At 43.0% G+C, this 24,690-nt stretch overlaps 1 protein-coding gene across 5 annotated transcripts in view; it reads right to left on the reverse strand.

The window, feature by feature from the left end:
* Positions 1-24,690, reverse strand: part of pam (peptidylglycine alpha-amidating monooxygenase) — a 160,568-nt gene that overhangs the window by 126,921 nt on the left and 8,957 nt on the right. For all 5 annotated transcript variants that reach the window (XM_052525124.1, XM_052525120.1, XM_052525122.1 and 2 more), the window contains exons 3-5: positions 7,975-8,706; positions 7,122-7,245; positions 3,131-3,188 (exon numbers count right to left, since the gene is read on the reverse strand). In XM_052525124.1, coding sequence (XP_052381084.1) covers positions 3,131-3,188; positions 7,122-7,245; positions 7,975-8,069 — 277 coding nt within the window. In that variant the 5' untranslated portion in view covers positions 8,070-8,706. The remainder of the gene's footprint in view (positions 1-3,130; positions 3,189-7,121; positions 7,246-7,974; positions 8,707-24,690) is intronic.

A 24,690-nucleotide genomic window follows, 5' to 3' on the forward strand; every position in this document is an offset into this window, starting at 1 on the left:
TCTTCAATAATTATGCAAAATACTTGATGCGCATTTAGTGTCCAGCTGATTAGTTAGGACGTGATATATTCACACATCATCTGATTCCAGAATATTTTGGTGTCTCGTTCGTTACACCGGTGAAGACAGTTGCAGTGGATCTAATATCCCGGGCCAATTGATGTCGATCAAATACATTTTAATTGTCACATACACGTGGTTAGCAGATGTTAATGCGAGTGTAGCGAAATGCTTGTGCTTCTGGTTCCGACAGTGCAGTAATATCTAACAAGTAATCTAACAGTTTCCCAACAACTACCTAATACACACAAATCTAAAAAGGGGGAATGAGAATATGTACATATAAATATATGGATGATCGATGGCCGTGCGGCATAGGCAAGGTGCAATAGATGGTATAAAATACAGTATATACATATGATATGAGTAATGTAAGATATGTACACAATATTAAAGCGGCATCATTTAAAGTGACTCGTGATCCATTTGTCCAGTGATTGGGTCTCAATGTAGGCAGCGGCCTCTCTGAGTTAGTAATTGCTGTTTAGCAGTCAGATGGCCTTGAGATATAAGCTGTTTTTCAGTCTCTCGGTCCCAGCATTGATGCACCTGTACTGGACCTCGCCTTCTGGATGATAACGGGGTGAACAGGAAGTGGCGCGGGTGGTTATTGTCTTCGGTTATCTTTTTTGCCTTCCTGTGACATCGGGTGCTATAGGTATCCTGGAGGGCAGGTAGTTTGACCCAGGTGATGCGTTGTGCAGAACACACCACCCTCTGGAGAGCCTTGCGGTTGAGCGTGGATTCCAATTTCCAAGTTGAAGCGTGGATTCCAATTGGTCAGACCAGCATTGAATTGTTCTTGTCACTTGTACACCCTGTTTAAGTTTCTGCCTATGAGACGGTAGGATCAAGATGGCGTCGTGGTGGGATTTTGCCAAAGGGAGGGCGGGGTTGGGCTTTGTATGCATCGCAGAACATCATCTGTTGTTGTCTGCTTGATTTACAGCAGGGTCTCGTTAGATTTAAGAGAATTCATCAAGGTAATAAATTCATGTTTGCATATGTTTTTGTGCCTGGGATTGGACACAGTCTACTGTGTTAAATTGTGTAGGATAGACTATAGAACAACACCCAACGTTCTCCCTATTAATTATTCTGGATATAATTAACACAATATGATCTGGTAATGAAATAACATGACAAATACATTGTTTTTTCATGTTAGACCTGCAGTTTTTGGAGTAGCCTATTTTACCTTGAATTTGGAGCGCCAAAATTAAAGTACTGGAATAGGACTAACTAGAAAATCAGACATTTCCACAATTTGGTGCTTGAAAAGTTATTGTAATTATTGTAGCCAATGTATACGTTCTCCTGATCCTTTTTAAATGATCTATGATTCCATTTCTTATCCGTTTTTTGTAAGAGATGTGGCCACTTTGGGGTGGCAGGGTAGCCTAGTGGTTAGAGCATTGGACTAGTAACCGGAAGGTTAAGTTCAAACTCCCGAGCTGACAAGGTACAAATCTGTCGTTCTGCCCCTGAACAGGCAGTTAACCCACTGTTCCTACGCTGTCATTGAAAATAAGAATTTGTTCTTAACTGACTTGCCTAGTTAAATAAAGATCAAAATCGATCATTTGTTGTCGGCTAATTGCCGATTTTTTGTTTCAGACCACCATAGAGATTGCTCAGGACTTACCTTACGAATGACTTCCAAACCGTAAGTATTATATCAATTACCTGTAGTACATTTCCATATTTACAGGAAATACTATGTAATCATTTACTGTAATTTATAACCGTTGTATATGTTCTTAACTGACTTGCCTAGTTAAATAAAGGTCAAATAAAATAAATGAAAAACCTTTGTTTGTTTCCCGCCTCTTCAATTGAAGGGCGCTACGTAAAAATCACATATGGTTATTATGATGACTAAAACAATGTTGGCTTTAACTTGTCTTTCCATACAAATACATCTATTTAAAAAATTAAAAAAGGAACCCGTTTTTTATTTTTTATTATCACTTTCTCATTATAACACCAGCGATAGTGAGATTAATGATACCACTATTCATGGCTATATTATGTGTGCCAGCTATAGAAGAATCGCTGTGCATCCAATCTATTTAGTCAGGAAAAGTCCTAATTATTCTCACAATATAACAATCATTTGAATATCAATGCATTGGCAAGGCTTAAAACATACATTTTTCTCTATACTTTTTGCATGCTTTTTGGGAGTGTGTGTGTGTGTGTGTGTGTGTGTGTGTGTGTGTGTGTGTGTGTGTGTGTGTGTGTGTGTGTGTGTGTGTGTGTGTGTGTGTGTGTGTGTGTGTGTGTGTGTGTGTGTGTGTGTGTGTGTGTGTGTGTGTGTGTGTGTGTGTGTGTGTGTGTGTGTGTGTGTGTGTGTGTGTGTGTGTGTGTGTGTGTGTGTCGCCGTGCATGCTTCGGTCAAAAATGATTTAACAGGATTGAAGACAGAGAGTTCTCTTTATTGTTACATGCCAGTGATGGGAGTGGAATGTGGTTGGCTGAGAATCTGGGATGGGAAGTAATCTTGTTGGGAAACCTAAGCTGGACAAACAGTGTCTGCAGGGCTAACTCCTGCCTTCCCATAAACCCAGGCTCATAGACAACACACTGGGATAGGTCAGCGGGATTAAGGGTCACTGTGGCGTTATGGGATTTCATTCACCCTGCCACTTGGTCAAAGACAAAATAAATGGGTGCTTATGAGAGGACGGTTGCCCATAACAACAGGAAGGGGGGGGCGGTATGTATCATAGAAAAGTGGTTCTCGTCAGTGGGTCGAAAAATGGGGGACGAAAAGTTAATATCCTAGGAAATATATGCTAGAGAGTTTGAGAATGGATTTTGGGTGAGCTCCTTAAATCGTATCGCTGGTTTGATTCCCGAGACCTAGACTGAGGAACATTTGAATTTTCAAACAACATATTTCACCGGTGTGTGTGTGTGTGTGTGTGTGTGTGTGTGTATATATATTTTTTTTTATATATTTTTTTTTTTACTACATTTAATTCGTTTTTGACATTTAACAAATCACTTACATTGGACCAAGTCTGTGTAACCAGATTCCTTTAAGATTTGGGTAAAAAACACTTACCGATATAGGCATCCCTGGTTGTCGGTACTGGAACGGCCACACACAAATAGGTGTCAGACTGAAACGACACAGGACACAGTGTGAGAACAAATGCTTCGCTTAGTTACAGAGCAAAAAAAGATCCATTAAGTTTTGGTTAAAAAAACATGTTAAATCATTTTAAAATGAATAGTGTTTAAAATTAATAGTGTTTTTAAATTTAATAGTGTTTAAATATGTTGAAATATAAAGTCTTACAAATAAATAAAATTGTACATTTATTATTCTGCTTGTTTATAAGCCATCAATAACAACCAATATTCGATTCCAGGCTGTATCACAACCAGCCCGTGATTGGGAGTCCAATAGGGCGGCGCACAATTGGCCCAGAGTCATCCGGGTTAGCGTTTAGCCGGGGTAGGCCATCATTGTAAATAAGAATATGTTCTTAACTGACTTGCCTAGTTAAATAAAGGTTAATATATATATATATATATATATATATATATACACACACATACATACATCTGCCGATACACATGTTTCACCATGACAGATTCTCTTAAATTCAAAGAGAGTCCTCAGATTAGGCGGATTATCGAGTACAGATACTGAAGCAAAAGTTAAGTCCTCGCTCGCTTGAAGTCGGGCAGTTTAATATACGAGTGAACATGACTCTTAAATCACCCTGGCGCCGACCTTGCGTTAACACGGGGAGAAGTACATTTCCTGCGGGGAGTGAAGAGAATAGCACTTCATCAAGACAAAAGACATGACACAGAGCTCTGTGTCCAACCCTGGAGCATCTCTCTCTCTCCTGAAGAGTGACCTCTTCATCTGCGGCCGAGTTAAAAACACGTCTATAACTCTCCTCTCATTTGTATCATCTTTCTCTTTATTCCTCAGGTCTCCAGCAGCCTAGCCTATATGTACTGTAAACGTTTGTTGTAGTTGCTTAAATAACAACTAGTGGGCGTTGAATGGAGGAGAGAGGAAGAAAATGGCAGCTGTAGTTCCCTGGGAACAGGTCGTTTAAGTGACATATTTGTAATAAACACGACAGGAAGTCATTTCCAGGGAAATGGTGCAATTGCTTAGTTATAGCTGATGGCTTTCGGCTGTCATTTATCAGTCTATTGGGCTTTTATTGGGCTTCTATTCTCCTGCTGCAGCAACACGGTCAAATGATTCAATCAATTCCAGGGGACTGAATTCCCTTCTCTCTCTCTCTCTCCCTATCTCTCTCTCTCTCTTGCTGTGATGGCTGTATCTAACTCAGAGTTATTGTAAAAGGTCAGCGTGCGTGTTTCTTTCTTGGCACAGCTGGCTTTCTTTCAAAATGGTGTCTCATCAGTTGAGAATTCTCCAGACAAATTCTTGCAGAATGACATCTTGGGGCCTCCCAAGTGGCGCAGTGGTCTACGGCACTGCATCACAGTGCTCGCTGTGCCACTAGAGATTCTGGGTTCGAGTCCAGGCTCTGTCGCAGCCGGCCGCGACCGGGAGACCCATGGGGCGGCGCGCAATTGGCCCAGCATCGTCCGGGTTAAGGGAGGTTTGGCTGGCAGGGATGTTCTTATCCCATCGTGCACTAGTAATTCCTGTGGCGGGCCGGGCACAGTACATGCTGACACGGTCGCCAGGTGTACGGTGTTTCCTCAAACACAATGGTGTGTCTGGCTTCAGGGGTTAAGTGGGCATTGTGTCAAGAAGCAGTGCGGCTTGGTTGGGTTGTGTTTCGGAGGATGTACGGCTCTCGACCTTCGCCTCTCCCAAGTCCGTACGGGAGTTGCAGCGTTGAGACAAGACTGTAAATACCACGAAATTGGGGAGAAAAAAGGCCAACTTGATATGGGCCTATTAGAACAAAATACAACCGATGTTCGATGACCAGATTCATGATAAAAAACTGGTTCTTCTCAAATTCCCATTTCACACTAATAAGCCAAGCCAAACCATGCTGCACTGGGCGGGTCTGGTTACACATCCACCAGCACCTCTGGGAATAGTGGGTTAACTGCCTTGCACAGGGGCAGAAAGACAGATTTTTACCTTGCCAGCGCTGGGATTCGATCCAGCAAACTTTTGGTTACTGGCCCAATGCTCTAACCACTGCCGAAGAACCAGTGAACTGGCTCAAACTGTCTCAATGCTATCTGATGAACAGTCAGTGAACTGTCTCAATGCTATCTGATGAACAGTCAGTGAACTGGCTCAAAACTATCTGATGAACAGCCAGTGAACTGGCTCAAAGCTATCTGATGAACAGCCAGTGAACTGTCAACATGCTAACTGTCTCAATGCTATCTGATGAACAGTCAGTGAACTGTCTCAATGCTATCTGATGAACAGCCAGTGAACTGTCTCAATGCTATCTGATGAACAGCCAGTGAACTGGCTCAATGCTATCTGATGAACAGCCAGTGAACTGGCTCAATGCTATCTGATGAACAGCCAGTGAACTGGCTCAATGCTATCTGATGAACAGCCAGTGAACTGGCTCAATGCTATCTGCTGAACAGCCAGTGAACTGGCTCAATGCTATCTGATGAACAGCCAGATAACTGGCTCAATGCTATCTGATGAACAGCCAGTGAACTGGCTCAATGCTATCTGATGAACAGCCAGATAACTGGCTCGATGCTATCTGATGGGCCAGAGAAAGGGCACCTCCCTATAGATCGAGGTGTAGGTTAAATACAACACGCGGGTCGGATCTGGCCTGTGAACCCATTCAAACCGGGCCCCGGGAGGTTTCCCCAAAAAATGAAACAGTATGTTATTTATTTATTTTGGGGAAAAACAACACTCCAGTCACTCTTGAACATTTAAAACGAGATAAAAAAAATATCCAAAAATTACAATGGACCTTTTTCTGGCCCGCAAGTTGATTTTCACAAACGCATAGGTCACAAAAAAATCTTTTCGGCCTTCCACTGAGTTTCAAAATCACAACGTGACCCTTGAGCCAAAAGGTTTGCCAACCCCTGCGATAGATCAATAGCACAACAGTACAAGCTGACCACTAAGTTTAGAGAGTTTAAGGTTTGTCTTCTCTGAGATGTTCTACAAGCCAGTAATCCCCCTTCAGCATTCACAGTTATCAGCCAACACTTGCCATGGATGAATCATTGGCAGATGACTCACACAGACCTGCACTGAGAATAATAATAGCTCACCCTCCCCTCAACTCTCACATACACAACCAAAACAGTCCCAAGAAGACGCAAAGCCCAGAGCCCGATGACAACAGTTCCGCCATCGTGTAAAAACTGAACTCTAAATGTTTCTCACTAGCCTAAACACAGGCTTGGCTTTTGGAGAAAAGAGAGAGAGAGCGAGAGAGAGAGAGGAGAGAGAAAATAGTGATAAACCAGAGATCTTCCCCTATGTGGTTTTCTCTGCACATTGCAGCAGCAGGGAAAAGACCGGAGGCTGAAGAGCCAATTAGCTCTTGTCTGCAACAGAGAGTCAACTTTAATGACTGCATTACTGTAGGATCAATACGGGCCAAACAAACACGGCAGGAGGACTGGCCCCTGACGCAACCCCATGAGGAAATCATGTACAGCCACACGCTGAGAGAGAAAAACATTGTACGGCCATCATCAACATACCTTCCTGATATGAACCAAGCAAAGCGGCGAGTTTTTCTGCACTTAGGAAGGAGATGTCTGTCAAGTCTATGAATATTAATATATTAGTCATTGTCTAACCTTTACTCGCTGATCAAAGTCTCGATAAAATCTCTTTGACATTAGAGACCTAAAGGCTAGTCAGACTAATGTTGCATCATGGAGAATGATCACTGATTTGATTTTCATAAATGGTTGAAAAGCCTAACAGGCTATGTAGGCTAGTGTAGATAGTGTTCTTTGAAAACATATGTAAATAAACGTAAAACTGAACCATCAAACCATTGAGCGGGGAAAAAAACTAGATCTGACAGACACTGGGTTGGTTTTGGTTTTCCACAGGGTTGTTCTTGACAGTCAGAAACATGGGGACTCACCACCGTGGGGGACACCCCCGGCATGCGGACATCCAGGGAAAAGTTGCCTGATTTGGACAGGACCATGGGTTGTCTCGTCCTGGTAGTGCAGTCGTTGGGCTCCGAAGAGGCACTTTCCTGATACCTGTCCGATGGGGACAACAGTGAGAGAAGAGGTTGTTAGTGGAAAGCGACAAAACAACCTCGGAGAAAACTATTACTAATGAGAGAACCTAACAGCCTGATGAGTTGAGGAACTCCTAATGATGAGATTGGAAGTTTGGAAGATGAGTGTACTTCACACACAAACACCTAAGACTCAAGAGAGAAATGGAGAGAACACCTCCATAAAAGTAGGTTAAATGAAGATACAATTGTTTATAGAATTACTTATAGGCATATCTGCAATTGACTGATACTAATCTACCCAGAAGGCTATTTGTGTGGTCACCATGTCTGTTGATGCTGAAGCCACATCCTGCGTCATTTGTTTGTTCATCATGTAGCCATACAAACATGGGACAAACACATCCGGCTTCCAGTACCTTGTGCCTACAGCAGGCTAATTGCCATATAATTGTATAATTAACCTTTTTTTTTTAAAGTGCATGAATTCAACATCATTCAAAAAAAAGACTAACTTACAAAACATTGATTTAGAAATGCATTAAACTTATCAAATCTATTTATTTCAAAAGTACACTGAGCTATTTCAACTTAATTTAAATAAGTATAATACAAAACTCAAAGAACACTCAATATTTCCAAGCAACATCTGTTCGCACCATTCACATGACCCCACTCAATCTGCCTTTCCCTTTCAATTGCATTTCAAAACCCCTTCCAAACAAATCAACACCGTCCGTCCCCTTACCTTTTAAACCTGTGCAGCGGGTTTGTGGCACCGTCCAAGCTATGGCTTTGACAGATGAGCGTCAGCACCACCACGCCACAAACAAGGACTCCCATCTCTGACTCTAGCCTCTTGTCAAGCGCTCCCTATTCCTGCTTCTAGCCTGCCGGGTTAACTGTAGAAGACTGGGCGCTGAGCAGAGCGTCACAGTGCTGTGTCTGGGATCAGCTGTGGAGCCTCAATGACGCTGAGCGAGAGAGAGGAAGTAACCAAACAAACAGTAGCAGGTCCTGGATCAGGGTTAAGGCAGATGGAAGAGCCAGATGGAAGGGTAGTTCCTGTTGGCAGTTCACACGCTGGGGACTGAAGGAGTAGGAGGAGGTTGTGGCTGTGGTTGTGCACACCGCTCCTCTTCTCCAGGCTCCAGGCCACTAGGGCTAGGTGTTCCTTTGTATTTTCTCTGCCTTTCCGAGTGAACTGAGCACACAGAGGCGGGACTACCCTCTAGCGCTCCCTCCCCCTTCCTCTCTACTCCTCTTCTCTTCGGAATTCTCGTCTGGCACAAGTGGCTGTAACGCGGCACCTTTCCACTCTCCTCTTAGCACCCAAGTTATCCAGTGAGAGAAGAGGCGAGTAAATGTGAAGAGTGGCTGGTGTTCAGAGGTGACAGAGAGATGAGATGAAAGGAAGAGTAGATCAGAGTAGATGGAGAGAAGAGGCGAGGAGGGCGCAGCGTCGGTCTCCAGTCACAACCTGTAAAAATAGAAGCAGACGTGCTCAACAAGAGGGAGGGTGAATAGATGACTAACGTGCCACTGACTGTGCCTGTCTGCCTGCTAGCGCAAACCGCTACCCCCCCACCCCCCACGCTAATGCTCCAGCGGGTTCTTTAATATACTACCATTATCATAAGAGGCAAAACGGAAATGCTAGTTGCTAGCGTTAGTGCCCATCCCTTCAGATGATTGAGCAGCTAAGGTGGTTTGAGTTGGGGGGGGTAACGGTTGGTTGGGAATCACATGCTATCTGTCCATGCCTTTAAAATTTCATTAAATATAGATGACAGTCTACACACTCTTCAGTGCTGTTACTGTGCTGAATCCGCGGACGGTAGCAGCTTCTATTTACTCTATTCTGTGGGCTTGTCCGGGATGTGAAAGCGGAGGGATAGAGGGGAGAGAAGGAGAAGCCGCAGTAATCCAATCAGATTTTCCCGGGGGATTCACACCCTTATTAAGGAGATCCAGTTGGTCACCAGCAGGAGCAGACAGCTAGTATAGAAAACACTGTCAAGGAGACCTATACCATACCGTACTATACCATACCTTACTATACAATACCATTCTATACCTTAATATACCGTGCTATACACGACCGTGCTATACTATACCTTGTTATACCATAATATATTATAACTGTCCATACTATACCTGTCTATACTATACCTGTCTATACCTTGCTATACTACACCATACAATACATGTCTATACTATCCCTGTCCATGCTATACCATACCTTGCTATACCTGTCTATACTATACCATACCTTACTATACCTGTCTATACTATACCTTACGAAACTATACCTTTCTATACAATCCCTGTCTACACTATACCGGTCTATACTATCCCGGTCTAAACTATACCTTACCAAACATTACTATATCTGTCTAAACTATACCTTACTATACCTTTCTATACTATACCTGTCTATACAAAACCTGTCTATACTATGCTACATCTAACTACACCACACCTTGCTATACAAAACCTTGCTACACTATACCTTATTATATCTTACTATTCCTTACTGTACTACACCTTACTGTACTATACCTTGCTATACTATACCTGTCTATACTATACCTTACTACAAATTGCTATATTATACCTTGCTACACTATACCATACCCGTCTATATTATGATACATCTTTATTATATTATACTATACCTAACTAAACCGTACTACATGAGACCATACAGTACCTTAATATACCTTATTATACTATACTTTACTATATTATACTATATCGTAATATACTATACCTGTCTATACTATACCTTAATATAACTCATTATACTATTCCTTACTATATCTTAATATACTATACCTTACTATACCTCGTCATACTATACCTTACTATATTATACCTTACCTGTCTATACTATACTAAACCTGTCTATACTATACCTTAAACGCAACCTTACTATATATTATACTAAACCTTACTATATTACACTATATCTTAATATACTATACCTTAATATACCTTGCTATACCTTACTATATTATACTATACCTTAAAATAGTACATCTTAATATACTACACCTTATTATACTATATCTTACTATACCTCGTCATACTATACCTTACTATATTATACCTTGCTATACCTTACCATACCCGTCTATAATATACTAAACCTGTCTATACTATACCTTAAAACGCAACCTTACTATATATTATACTAAACCTTACTATGTTACACTATATCTTAATATACTATACCTTAATATACCTTGCTATATCTTACTATATTATACTATACCTTAAAATAGTGCATCTTAATATACTACAACTTATTATACTATATTATACTAAACCTTACTAATATTATACTTTATCTTAATATACTATACCTGTCTATACTATACCTACTATATTATACTATATCGTAATATACTACATCTTAATATATTTCACCTTATTATACTATACCTTGTATATTTTACTAAACCTTACTATACTATATCTTAATATACTACATCTTAATATACTATACCTTACGATACCTTACTATACCATACCTTACTGTACTATACCTGTCTATACTATACCATACCGTACTATATTATACTAAACATTACTATATTACACAAAACCTTACTATATTATACTATATTCTAATTTACCTTACTACACTATATGTCATGCATAGGTGTAATAGGTGGCAGGGAAGTCAGGCGCAGGAGAGTCAAATGCAGTGTAAAATGGAGTCTTTTAATAAAGTCCACGGAGTATGCTCCATAACACTAAACGTACATAAACAAACAAACATGGGTACGAGGACCCGACGCTCACCTTATACAACAAACACACTACACTGGATATAAAACAATCTCTGACAAAGACATGAGGGGAAATAGAGGGTTAAATACACAACAGGTAATGAATGGGATAGAAAACAGGTGTGTGGGAAGACAAGACAAAACCAATGGAAAATGAAAAAAGGATCAATGATGGCTAGACGACCGGTGACGTCGAACGCCGAGCACCACCCGAACAAGGAGAGGCAACGACTTCGGCAGAAGTCGTGACAGTACCCCCCCGACGCGCAGCTCCAGCTGCGCTTCGACACCGGCCTCTGGGACGGCCCGGAGGGCGAGGTGCAGGGCGATCCGGATGGAGACGGTGGAATTCAGATAACATGGAAGGATCTAACACGTCCTCCACCGGAACCCAGCATCTCTCCTCCGGCCCGTACCCCTCCCAGTCCACGAGGTACTGAAGGCCCCTCGCCCGACGTCTCGAATCCAAAATGGATCGAACAGAGTACGCCGGAACCCCCTCGATGTCTAGAGGAGGCGGAGGAACATTATGCACTTCAGCCTCCTGGAGTGGGCCAGCCACCATCGGCCTGAGGAGAGACACATGGAACGAGGGGTTAATATGGTAATGAGTGGGTAGTTGTAACCTATAACATACCTCGTTCACTCTCCTCAGGACTTTAAACGGCCCCACAAACCGCGGACCCAGCTTCCGGCAGAGCAGGCGAAGGGGCAGGTTTCGGGTTGAGAGCCAGACCCTGTCCCCTGGTGCGAACACTGGGGCCTCACTGCGGCGACGGTCTGGCGCCTTATGGCACGCTGAAGGTGGACGTGGGCTGCCTCCCAGGTCTCCTCAGCGTGCCGAAACCAATTGTCCACCGCAGGGGCCTCGGTCTGGCTCTGATGCCAAGGAGCCAGAACCGGCTGATACTCCCTTTCAATGTGTATTAGGGTAAGGTTAGTGGAGGAGTGACGTAGCGAGTTCTGAGCCATCTCTGCCCAGGGCACGAACTTCGCCCACTCCCCCGGCCGATCCTGGCAATAAGACCGCAGAAACCTACCCACATCCTGGTTAACTCTCTCCACCTGCCCATTACTCTCGGGGTGAAAACCTGAGGTAAGACTAACCGAGATCCCCAGACGCTCCATGAACGCCTTCCAGACCCTTGATGTGAACTGGGGACCCCGATCAGACACTATATCCTCAGGCACCCCATAGTGCCGGAAAACGTGTGTAAACAGGGCCTCTGCAGTTTGTAAGGCCGTAGGGAGACCGGGCAAAGGGAGGAGACGACAGGACTTAGAAAACCGATCCACAACGACCAGGATCGTGGTGTAACCCTGTGAAGGTGGAAGATCAGTCAAAAAAATTCACCGATAGGTGCGACCACGGCCGTTGAGGAACGGGTAGAGGTTGTAGCTTACCTCTGGGCAGGTGTCTAGGAACCTTTAACTGGGCGCACACCGAGCAGGAATTAACATAAATCCTCACGTCCTTAGCTAAAGTGGGCCACCAGTATCTCCCGTCAAGACAGCGCATCGTCCGACCTATCCCAGGATGACCAGAGGAGGGTGACGTGTGAGCCCAATATATCAATCGGTCGCGGACAGCAGACGGAACGTACAGACGACCAGCTGGACACTCAGGGGGAGAAGGCTCTGCACGTGACGCCCGCTCAATGTCCGCGTCCAGCTCCCACACTACAGGCGCCACCAGACACGAAGCTGGGAGTATGGGAGTGGGATCCATGGACCGCTCCTCTGTGTCATACAGCCGAGACAATGCGTCTGCCTTAACGTTCTGGGAGCCTGGTCTGTAAGAAAGAGTAAACACAAAACGAGTGAAAAACATGGCCCACCTTGCCTGGCGAGGATTCAATCTCTTCGCCTGCCGGATATACTCCAGATTGCGGTGGTCAGTCCAGATGAGAAAAGGGTGTTTAGCCCCCTCAAGCCAATGCCTCCACACCTTCAAAGCTTCTACGACAGCTAACAGCTCTCGGTTCCCCACATCATAGTTTCGCTCCGCCGGGCTGAGCTTCTTTGAAAAGAAAGCACAGGGGCAAAGCTTCAGTGGCGTACCCGAACGCTGAGAGAGCACTGCTCCTATCCCAGCTTCGGATGCGTCCACCTCCACTATGAATGGCAAAGAGGGATCTGGATGAGCCAGCACAGGCACCGAGGTAAACAGAGTCTTCAGGTGCTCAAAAGCCCTGTTCGCCTCAGCCGACCACTGCAGGCACACCGGGCCCCCCTTTAGCAGTGAGGTAATGGGAGCTGCCACCTGACCAAAACCCCGGATAAACCTCCTGTAGTAATTGGAAAACCCCAAAAAACGCTGCAACGCTGCAACGGCTGTAATGCGGTCGCTCTCCATCTCCACTCCTGAAGTGGAAATCCAATGCCCTAGGAAGGAGATGGATTGTTGGAAAAACAAGCATTTCTCAGACTTGACATATAGATCATGCTCCAACAGGCGACCAAGCACCCTGCGCACCAGGGACACATGCTCGGCGCGTGTAGCAGAGTATATCAGAATATCATCGATATACACCACTACACCCTGCCCGTGCAGGTCCCTGAAGAACTCATCTACAAATGATTGGAAAACTGATGGAGCAAAAACGGGCCCCGTGCATTAACTCAATAATCGTATTGATCAGAGGTAGCGGGTAACTATATTTCACTGTGATTTTATTTAGACCTCGATAATCAACGCACGGGCGTAAACCGCCATCCTTTTTTTTCACAAAAAAAGAAACTCGAAGAGACGGGTGAAATGGATGGCTGAATGAACCCCTGATGCAGGGATTCAGAGACATATGTCTCCATAGCCTCCGTCTCCGCTTGCGACAGGGGATACACGTGACTCTTGGGATATGCAGCGTCTACCAGGAGATCTATCGCACAATCCCCCCGTCGATGGGGTGGTAATTGAGTCGCCTTCTTTTTACAGAAGGCGAGAGCCAAATCGGCATATTCGGGGGGAATGCGCACGGTGGAGACCTGGTCTGGACTTTCCACCGTAGTAGCACCAACGGAAACCCCTAAACACCTACCTGAGCATTCTCGCGACCACCCCGTGAGAGCCCTCTGTGGCCAAGAAACAGTGGGGTCATGACAAACTAACCAGGGTAGGCCTAGCACCACAGAATACGCAGGAGAATCAATAAGGAAAAGACTAATCTTCTCCTTGTGACCCTCCTGCGTTATCATACACAACGGTGCGGTTACCTCCCTGATAAACCTTGACCCTAATGGTTGACTATCTAAGGCATGAATAGGGAAAGGCATATCCACAGGAACAATAGGGATCCCTAAACTATGAGCTAGACTTTTATTAATGAAATTCCCAGCCGCACCTGAATCTATGAGCGCCTTATACTGGGAATGCAGTGAAAAATCAGGAAAAGAGACAGAGACAAACATTAGTGCAGCAGAGGGCTCTGGATGAGAATGGTGCCTACTCACCTGGGGTGACGCCAGAATGCCCTGCCTGCCCTCTCTATTCCCAGAGGAACCAACCCGGTACCGACCAGCAGTGTGCTCTCTGCAACCTTGAATGGTGCTCGAGCGGGAACCCCCTCCGGTCTCCCTGCGCACCATCCCTCCCAATTCCATAGGTTCGGGAGAGAGGGTGCGGGAGGATGGAACAACCAGACCCCGATCTAGACGTCCACGAGTAGCCAGCATGTTGTCCAGCTTGATGGACATGTCCACCAGCTGGTCGAAGGTGAGGGTGGTGTCTCTACAGGCCAGCTCCCGACGGACGTCCTCGCGTAGACTACAACGGTAATGGTCGATCAGGGCCCTGTCGCTCCATCCAGCGCCGGCAGCCAAGGTCCTAAAATCCAAAGCAAAATCCTGTGCACTCCTCATCTCCTGCCTCAGATGATAGAGAAGCTCACCCGCTGCTTTGCCTTCAGGTGGGTGATCGAATACTATCCGGAATTGGCAGGTGAACTCCTCAAAATGGTCCAGCGCCGCATCCTCCCTACTACACACAGCGCTGGCCCATTCCAGGGCTCTCCCGGTGAGGCATGAGACGAGGGCGTAACTCTTCTCACTGTCAGATGGTACTGGGGAGGCCGTGGCTAGATACAAGTTCAGTTTAAGGAGGAAACCCTGGCAGCCGGCAGTATCTCCGTTGTATCCCGTGGGTAGGGATAAATGGATCCTTGATTCCGGAGAGGAAAAAACGTTCACGGGAGATTCCGGTTGTGGTGGTGGTGGCGCTGGAGAAACTCCCCGGCTCTCCCAGCGATCCATTTTCATGATAATTTGATCCATGACGGAGCTGATAACGTCAAGCTCCCTCGCTTGTTCCTGAACGCGTTCCTCCAGCTCCATGGGCATAGTGTCCTCTCCTGCTGACTTCATGTATAAGGTTCAGAGATTCTGTCATGCATAGGTGTAATAGGTGGCAGGGAAGTCAGGCGCAGGAGAGTCAAATGCAGTGTAAAATGGAGTCTTTTAATAAAGTCCACGGAGTATGCTCCATAACACTAAACGTACATAAACAAACAAACATGGGTACGAGGACCCGACGCTCACCTAATACAACAAACACACTACACTGACAATAAAACAATCTCTGACAAAGACATGAGGGGAAACAGAGGGTTAAATACACAACAGGTAATGAATGGGATAGAAAACAGGTGTGTGGGAAGACAAGACTAAACCAATGGAAAATGAAAAAAGGATCAATGATGGCTAGAAGACCAGTGACGTCGAACGCCGAGCACCGCCCGAACAAGGAGAGGCAACGACTTCGGCAGAAGTCGTGACACTATACCTGTCTACATTATACCTATCTATACCTGTCTATAGCTCATTATACTATACCTATCTATACCTCATTGTACTACACCTTACCATATTATACTATATCTTAATATACTACATGTTAATATACTATGCCTTACTATATTATACCTTACTATATTATACCGTGCTATACTATATCATACCGGTCTATACCATACCATACCTTACTAAATTATACTAAACCTTACTATATTATACTTAACCTTACTATATTTGAATATACTATACCTGTCTATACCATACCTTACCATATTATACTATATCGTAATATACTATAACCTTACTATGTAATACTAAGCATTACTATCTTAAACTATACAATACTCGTCTATACTATGCCTGTCTATACTAAAACCTGTCTATACTAAACCTTACTATATTGCACTATATCTTAATATACTATATCTTACTATACTATGCCTTACTATACCCGTCTATACTATACCTGTCTATACTATACCTTACTATACCTGTCTATACTATACCTTACTATATTATACTAAACCTTTCTATATTGCACTATATCTTAATATACTATATCTGTCACGCCCTGGTCGAAGTATTTTGTGTTTTTCTTTATGTATTTGGTCAGGCCAGGGTGTGACATGGGTTTTTGTATGTGGTGTGTAGCTTAGTGGGATTGTGGCTTAGTGGGGTGTTCTAGGAGAGTCTATGGCTGTCTGAAGTGGTTCTCAATCAGAGGCAGGTGTTTATCGTTGTCTCTGATTGGGAACCATATTTAGGCAGCCATATTCTTTGGTTGTATTGTGGGTGATTGTCCTTAGTGTCTTGATGTCCTTAGTCTGTGTTAGTTTGCACCAGTTAAGGCTGTTTCGGTTTTCACTACGTTTATTGTTTTGTTGAGTTTGTGTTTTGGATTCGTGTTACGTTGTGTGATTAAACATGGATCGCAATATACACGCTGCAGTTTGGTCCGACTCTCCTTCACCTTATGAAAACCGTGACAATATCTTACTATACTATGCCTTACTATACCTGTCTATACTATACCTTACTATATTATACTAAAACTTACTATATCTTAATATACTATACCTGTCTATATTATACCTTACTATATTATACTAAAACTTACTATATCTTAATATACTATACCTGTCTATATTATACCTTACTATATTATACTAAAACTTACTATATCTTAATATACTATACCTGTCTATATTATACCTTAATATACCTAATTATAGTGTATATTTTTATACCTTACTATATTATACTAAACCTTACTACACTACATCTTAATATACTACACTGTACTATACCTTACTAGTAAAAAATAGTAACACGGCTATATACAGACACCTGTTAGTCAGGCTTAATGAGGTAGTATGTACATGTAGATATGGTTAAAGTGACTATGATGATATATGATGAACAGAGAGTAGCAGCAGCGTAAAAGAGGGGTTGGGGGGGTGAACACAATGCAAATAGTCCGGGTAACCATTTGATTACCTGTTCAGGAGTCTTAAGGCTTGGGGGTAAAAACTGTTGAGAAGCCTTATTGTCCTAGACTTGGCACTCCGGTACCGCTTGTAGAGTGTAGAGAGACTCCGGTAGTAGAGAGAACAGTCTATGACTGGAAGGCTGGGGTCTTTGACAATTTTTAGGGCCTTCCTCCGACACCGCCTGGTGAGGGATAGGTTGTTATTCTGGCATCACCCGGCCAGGTCTCTGACCTCCTCCCTATAGGCTGTCACGTCGCTGTCGGTGATCAGGCTACCACTGTTGTGTCGTCAGCAAACTTAATGATGGTGTTGGAGTTGTGCCTGGCCATGCAGTCGTGGGTGAACAGGTAGTACAGGAGGGGACTGAGCACACACCCCTGGGGAGCTCCAGTGTTGAGGATCAGCGTGGCAGATGTGTTGCTACCTACCCTCACCACCTGGGGGCGGCCTGTCAGAAAGTCCAGGATCCAGTTGCAGAGGGAGGTGTTTAGTCCCAGGATCCTTAGCTTGGTGATGAGCTTTGAGGGTACTATGGTGTTGAACTGAGCTGTAGTAAATGAACAGCATTCTCACATAGGTGTTCCTTTTGTCCAGGTGGGAAAGGGCAGTGCGGTGTGCAATAGAGATTGCATCATCTGTGGCACTGTTTGGGCGGTATGCAAATTGGAGTGGGTCTAGGGTTTCTGGAAAAATGGTGTTAATGTGAGCCATTACCAGCCTTTCAAAGCACTTCATGGCTACGGACGTGAGTGCTACGGGTCTGTAGTCATTTAGGCAGGTTGCCTTTTGTGTTCTTGGGCACAGGGACTATGGTGGTCTGCTTGAAACATGTTGGTATTACAGACTCAATCAGGGACATGTTGAAAATGTCAGTGAAGACACCTGCCAGTTGGTCAGCACATGCCTGGGAGCACACGTCCTGGTAATCTGCCTGGCCCCACAGCCTTGTGTATGTTGACCTGTTTAAAGGTCTTACTCACGTCGGCTACGGAGAGCGTGATCACACAGTCGTCCGGAACAGCTGATGGTTCGTCGCAGGGCATAGTGGGATTTCTTGTATACCTTACTATATCATATCTTACTCCTTACTATACCTTAATATACATTACTATATCTTACTACACATTACTATATCTTACTCTACTGTATCTTACTATACCTTACTATACTACACTGAACACAAATATAAATGCAACAATTACTAAGATTTTATGAATTACAGTTCATATTTTAATAAATGAACTAGGCAAGTCAATTAAGAACAAATTCTTATTTACAATTACGGCCTACCCCGGCCAAACCCGGACGACGCTGGGCCAATTGTGCACAGCCCTATGGGACTCCCAATCACGGCCGAATGTGATACAGCCTGGATTCGAACCAGGGACTGTAGTGGCACCTCTTGCACTGAGATGCAGTGCCTTAGACGAGCAGCGGTCAATTGACTGAAATCAGTCAATTGAAATACATCTATTAGGCCCTAATCTATGGATTTTACATGACTGGGAATACAGATATGCATCTGTGGGTCACAGATACCTTAAAAAAAACATAGGGGTGTGGGATCAGAAAACCAGTCAGTATTGTGGCCTGTGGAATGTTATCCCACTCTCCTTCAATGGCTGTGCGAAGTTGCTCGATATCGGTGGGAACTGAAACACGGTGTCATACACGTCTATCCAGAGCGTTGCAAACATGCTCAGTGGGTCACACGTCTGGTAAGTATGCAGTCCATGGAAGAACTGGAAACATTTCAGCATTCAGATCCTTGCGACATGGGGCTGTGCATTATCATGCTGCAACATGAGGTGACATCACTAAACTGCTCGCCCATACGACGGCATTCAAGCTGTCTGCCATCTGCCCAGTACAGTTTAAACTATAGCTTACTATACTATGCTACATCTTACTATACTATATCTTACTATGCTATAATGTCTGGTGAGTATGCAGTCCATGGAAGAACTGGGACATTTTCAGCTTCCAGGAACTGTGTACAGATCCTTGGGGCCATGCATTATCATGCTGAAACATGAGGTGATGTCGGTAGATGAATGGCACGACAACGGGCCTCGGGATCTCGTCCCGGTATCTCTGTGCATTCAAATCGCCATGGATAAAATGCAATTGTGTTAGTTGTCCGTAGCTTATGCCTGCCCATACCATAACCCCACCGCCACCATGTGGCACTCTGTTCACAACGTTGACATCAGCAAACTGCTCGCCCACACGATGCCACACAAGCTGTCTGCCATCTGCCCGGTACAGATGAAAGCGGGAATCATCTGGAAAGAGCACACTTCTCCATGTGCCAGTGGCCATCAAAGTCAGTTATGACGCCGAACTATAGTCAGATCAAGACCCTGGGCTGGTGTGATTACACGTGGTCTGAGTTTGTGAGGCCGGTTGGACGTACTACCAAATTCTCTAAAAAGCTGTTGGAGGCGGCTTATGGTTGAGAAATTAACATTAAATTCTCTGGCAACAACTCCGGTGAACATTCCTGCAGACAGCATGCCAATTGCACGCTCACACAAAACTTTGTGTAGCACCTGCGGCATTGTGACAAAACTGCACGTTTTAGAGTGGTCTTTTATTGCCCCAGCACAAGGTACATCTGTGTAATCATTCTGTTTAATCAGCTTCTTGATAATCCATCCACCTGACAGGTGTGGCCTATCTTGGCTCAGGATAAATGCTCACTAACAGGGATGTAAACAAATAAGCTTTTTGTGAGAACATTTCTGGGATATTTTAATTCAGCTCATGAAACATGGGACGAACACTAGATTATCTTACTATAACATATCTTACGAAACTATATACACTACCGTTCAAAAGTTTGGGGTCACTTAGAAATGTCCTTGTTTTTTAAATAAAATCACCTTTTTTGTCCATTAAAAGAACATCAAATTGATCAGAAATACGGAGTAGACATTGTTAATGTTGTAAATTACTCTTGTAGCTGGAAACGGCTGATTTTTAATGGAATATCTACATAGGTGTAGAGAGGCCCATTATCAGCAACCATCACTCCTGTGTTCCAATGGCACGTTGCGTTTGCTAATCCAAGTTTACCATTTTTAAAAGGCTAATTGATCATTCGAAAACCCTTTTGCAATTATGTTAGCACAGCTGAAAACTGTTGTTCTGATTAAAGAAACAATAAAACTGGCCTTCTTTAGACTAGTTGAGTATCTGGAGCATCAGTATTTGTGGGTTCGATTACAGGGTCAAAATGTGCATAAACAAATAACTTTCTTCTGAAACTCGTCAGTCTATTCATGTTCTGAGAAATGAAGACTATTCCATGCGAGAAATTACCAAGACACTGAAGATCTCGTACAACACTGTGCACTACTCCCTTCACAGAACAGCGCAAACTGGCTCTAACCAGAATAGAAAGAGTGAGAGGCCCCGGTGCCTTCTGTAGCACAGTTGGTAGAGCATGGCGCTTGTAACGCCAGGGTAGTGGGTTCGCTTCCCGGGACCACCCATACGTAGAATGTATGCACACATGACTGTAAGTCGCTTTGGATAAAAGCGTCTGCTAAATGGCATAAAAAACATTTTTTTTTGAGCAAGAGGACAAGTACATTAGTGTGTCTAGTTTGAGAAACAGACGCCTCACAAGTCCTCAACTGGCAGCTTCATAAAATAATACCCACAGACAAGTGGGTCTAGGTAAGCGTTATCTAATAATTATAAACTATTTTTATCTGGACACTTTCTGTTTTTGATATAGCTACTATGCAAGTAACCATTTCACTGTACTGTTTACACCTTCTGTATCCTGCGCATGTGACAAATAAACGTAGATTATATTTGATATAGTGAGTGAGACGGTAAAATGAAGAACAACATGACCTGCACCAAAGTCAGATAAGGATATAAGCCAAGGACTAGATAGTGTATATTTACCTGGAGTTTGTCCTTATTGTAGGCTACTACTTTTAGTCTTGAAATCTTTGGTCGTTTACTACACTACTCACTCTGTTTAGCACATGGCCTCACATGAGAATCCTTAAAGAAATGGGTGGGGCTAACACGGAACCCAAACCAGCTATGCGCGTGCGCCATCGTGCATACATTTATTTAGTCCCCCTACACCAAACGTGATCACGACACGCAGGTTAAAATATCAAGACAAACTCTGAACCAATGAGATTAATTTGGGGACAGGTCGAAAAGCATTAAACATTTATGGCAATTTAGCAAGTTAGCTTGCACTTGCTAGCTAATTTGTCCTATTTAGCTAGCTTGCTGTTGCTAGCTAATTTGTCCTGGGATATAAACATTGTTATTTTACCTGAAATGCACAAGGTCCTCTATTCCGACAATTAATCCACACATAAAAATGGTCAACCTAATTGTTTCTAGTCATCTCTCCTCCTTCCAGGCTTTTTCATCATTTAACTTATATGGTGATTGGCATCTAAACTTTCATAGTATTACCACGACAACCGGAAACAGTTAGTCTTTCAATCACACACGTGGGTATAACCGATGAGGAGATGGCACGTGGGTACCTCCTTCTATAAACCTCTCGTGCAAACGACGCGAGCGGTGTAGTCAGGGTATAAGGCTTAAGAGGGTGTGAACTATGCTGAACGGGTGTAGACAAAGGAGAGCTCTCCAGTAGGTGTACCAAGACATTCGAGGGGCATTTTCTCAAAAGTGGGGTTACAAGTTCATAATTACTTTCCCATTGTTCTTCAACTGCATTGCATGATATAGCATTTTCTATATTTTCTCTACTTTTATCCAATGTAAAAACCACAATTTCAAATGTTGCTACATAGGATGAACGTCAATATGATCATCATAACACTTCCTGTGTATAAGTTCTATATCTTCGCTCAATACTTTATTGAACATTATTACATAAAGAATTATGTACATTGTTTATATGAGATATCTAGAAGAAGTGAATGTAATTTAGTGGAGTTCTTTATCAATAGTATTGACTGAGTTAAATGGACACAGCAGTCTACTGTAGCATTTCTGTATTGGTCTCATTACTTACAATGGAATATACAGTGCCTTCAGAGAGTATTCACACCCCTTGACTTTTTCCACATTTTGTTTACAGCCTGAATTTAAAATAGTTTAAATGTAGATGTTTTGTCACTGGCCTACACACAATACCCCATAACGTCAAAGTTGAATTATGTTTTTAGAATTGTTTACCTTTTAATCAAACTGTCTTGAGTCAAGTATTCAACCCCTTTGTTAATGGCAAGCTTTAAAAACATATTTGTTTAACAAATCACATAAATTCTATGGACTAACTCTGTGTGCAATAATAGTGTTTAACATGATTTTAGAATGACTACCTCATCTCTGTACCCCATACATACAATTCATTATCTGTAAGGTCCCTCAGTTGAGCCTTGAAATTCAAACACAGATTCAACCGCAAAGACCAGGGAGGTTTTCCAATGCCTCGCATGGAAGGGTACCTATTGGTAGATGGGAAATTTAAAAAAGCAGACATTGAATATCCCTTTGAGCATGGTGAAGTTATTAATTACACTTTGGATTACACTTTACACCCAGGCACTACAAAGATACAGGCATCCTTCCTAACTCAGTTACCAGAGAGCAAAGAAACCGCTCAGGGATTTCACCATGAGGCCAATTGTGACTTTAAAATAGTTAAGAGTTTAATGGCTGTGATAGGAGAAAACTGAGGATGGATCAACAACATTGTAGTTACTCCACAATAGTAACCCAAATGACAGAGTGAAAAGAAGAAAGCCTGTACAGAATAAAAAATATTCCAAAACATATAACCTGCTCGTAATCAGGCACTAAAGTAAAACTGCTAAAAGAGTGTCAAAGAAATTAACTTTATGTCCTGAATACAAAGCATCACTGAGTACCACTTTTCACATTATCAAGTATGGTGGTGCCTCCATCATGTGACAGATATGCTTGTCATCGGCAAAGGCTGGGGAGTTTTTGGGATAAAAATAAACAGAATAGATCTAAGCACAGGCAAAATCCTACAGGAAAACCTGGCTCAGTCTGCTTTCCAACAGACACTTTTTTTCTTACCAAGAAATTGAATTTTCCTGAGTGGCCTAGTTACAGTTTTGACTGAAATAGTCTTGGAAATCTATGGCTAGACTTGCAAACGGCTGTCTAGCAATGATCAACAACCAACTTGACAGAGCTTGAACTTTTTTTTTGAGAATAATGTGCAAATCCAGGTGTGCAAAGCTCTTAGGAGACTTACCCAGAAAGAATCACAGCTGTAATCGCTGCCAAAGGTGATTCTAACATGTATTGACTCAAGGGGTGTGAATACTTATGTAAATCAGATATTTCTTCATTTAATTTTCAATACATTTATTTTAACATGTTTTCACTTTGTCATTATGGGGTTTTGTTTGTACATGGGTGAGAAAAAATATATATTTAATACATTTTTTTATTCAGACTAACACAACAAAATGTGGAATAAGTCAAGGGGTATGAATACTTTGAAGGCACTGGAGACCTCACATACAGCCAACTTAAATTATATGGTTTTGAGTAACTGCATTTTTAGGTGAGTTGATCGTATTGAACTGTAAGCTATTGTCCCTCAAAACACAACTCTTTACACAAAGCATTGGGCGTCTTAAACCGCAGCAAAACCAAACCATAAACAATCTTGTATTAACCCAGTGTTCTCCCCAAAGAATGTAAAGAGGTGCTGGCCCACCTTGTGAACTGGCTACACAACCACGAAAAAAATAAAAATAAAGGAATAATAATGTTTTACTTTATTATGCTTTGTTATTACATTTTTTGCTCTAGATTGCAGAAAATTGCATTTACCATGTTATAAAAAAAAGTTCTCCGGGCTTCATCACCATCTTGTTAAGAAATACTGGGGAGAACCCTGTAACCACAACTGACAGCCTATGTGAACTGTGCAGTATTTGCATGAATGGTGTATTGAAGGCACTGCTTGAATGGTAAATCGGAGAATCATGTCTGTATTTAATATTTTCGGATTTAAAAGGCCCAGTGCGGTCAAAAACCAGATTTCCTATGTTTTATTGTATTTCCACGTAATAGGGCCAGAACAATACTGTGAAATGGTGAAAATGATGATACTGCCTTTATAGCGTAAGAGCTGCCTGGAAAGCCTGATAACGACCTGAAGACATACAGTCTAAGCTTGATAACGACCTGACTTCGGTCCTAGCCTGATAACAACCTGAAAGACCATAGTCCTAGCCTGATAACCTACGGTCTAAGCCTGATAACAACCTGAGACTACGGTCTAAGCCTGATAATGACCTGATGACCTACGGTCCTGGCCTGATAACAGCCTGGAAAACTACGGTCCTAGCCTGATAACAGCCTGAAAGACCATGATCCTATCCTGATAAC

This window comes from Oncorhynchus keta, chromosome 9, assembly GCF_023373465.1.
Source record: "Oncorhynchus keta strain PuntledgeMale-10-30-2019 chromosome 9, Oket_V2, whole genome shotgun sequence".
Taxonomy (NCBI): Eukaryota; Metazoa; Chordata; class Actinopteri; order Salmoniformes; family Salmonidae; genus Oncorhynchus; species Oncorhynchus keta.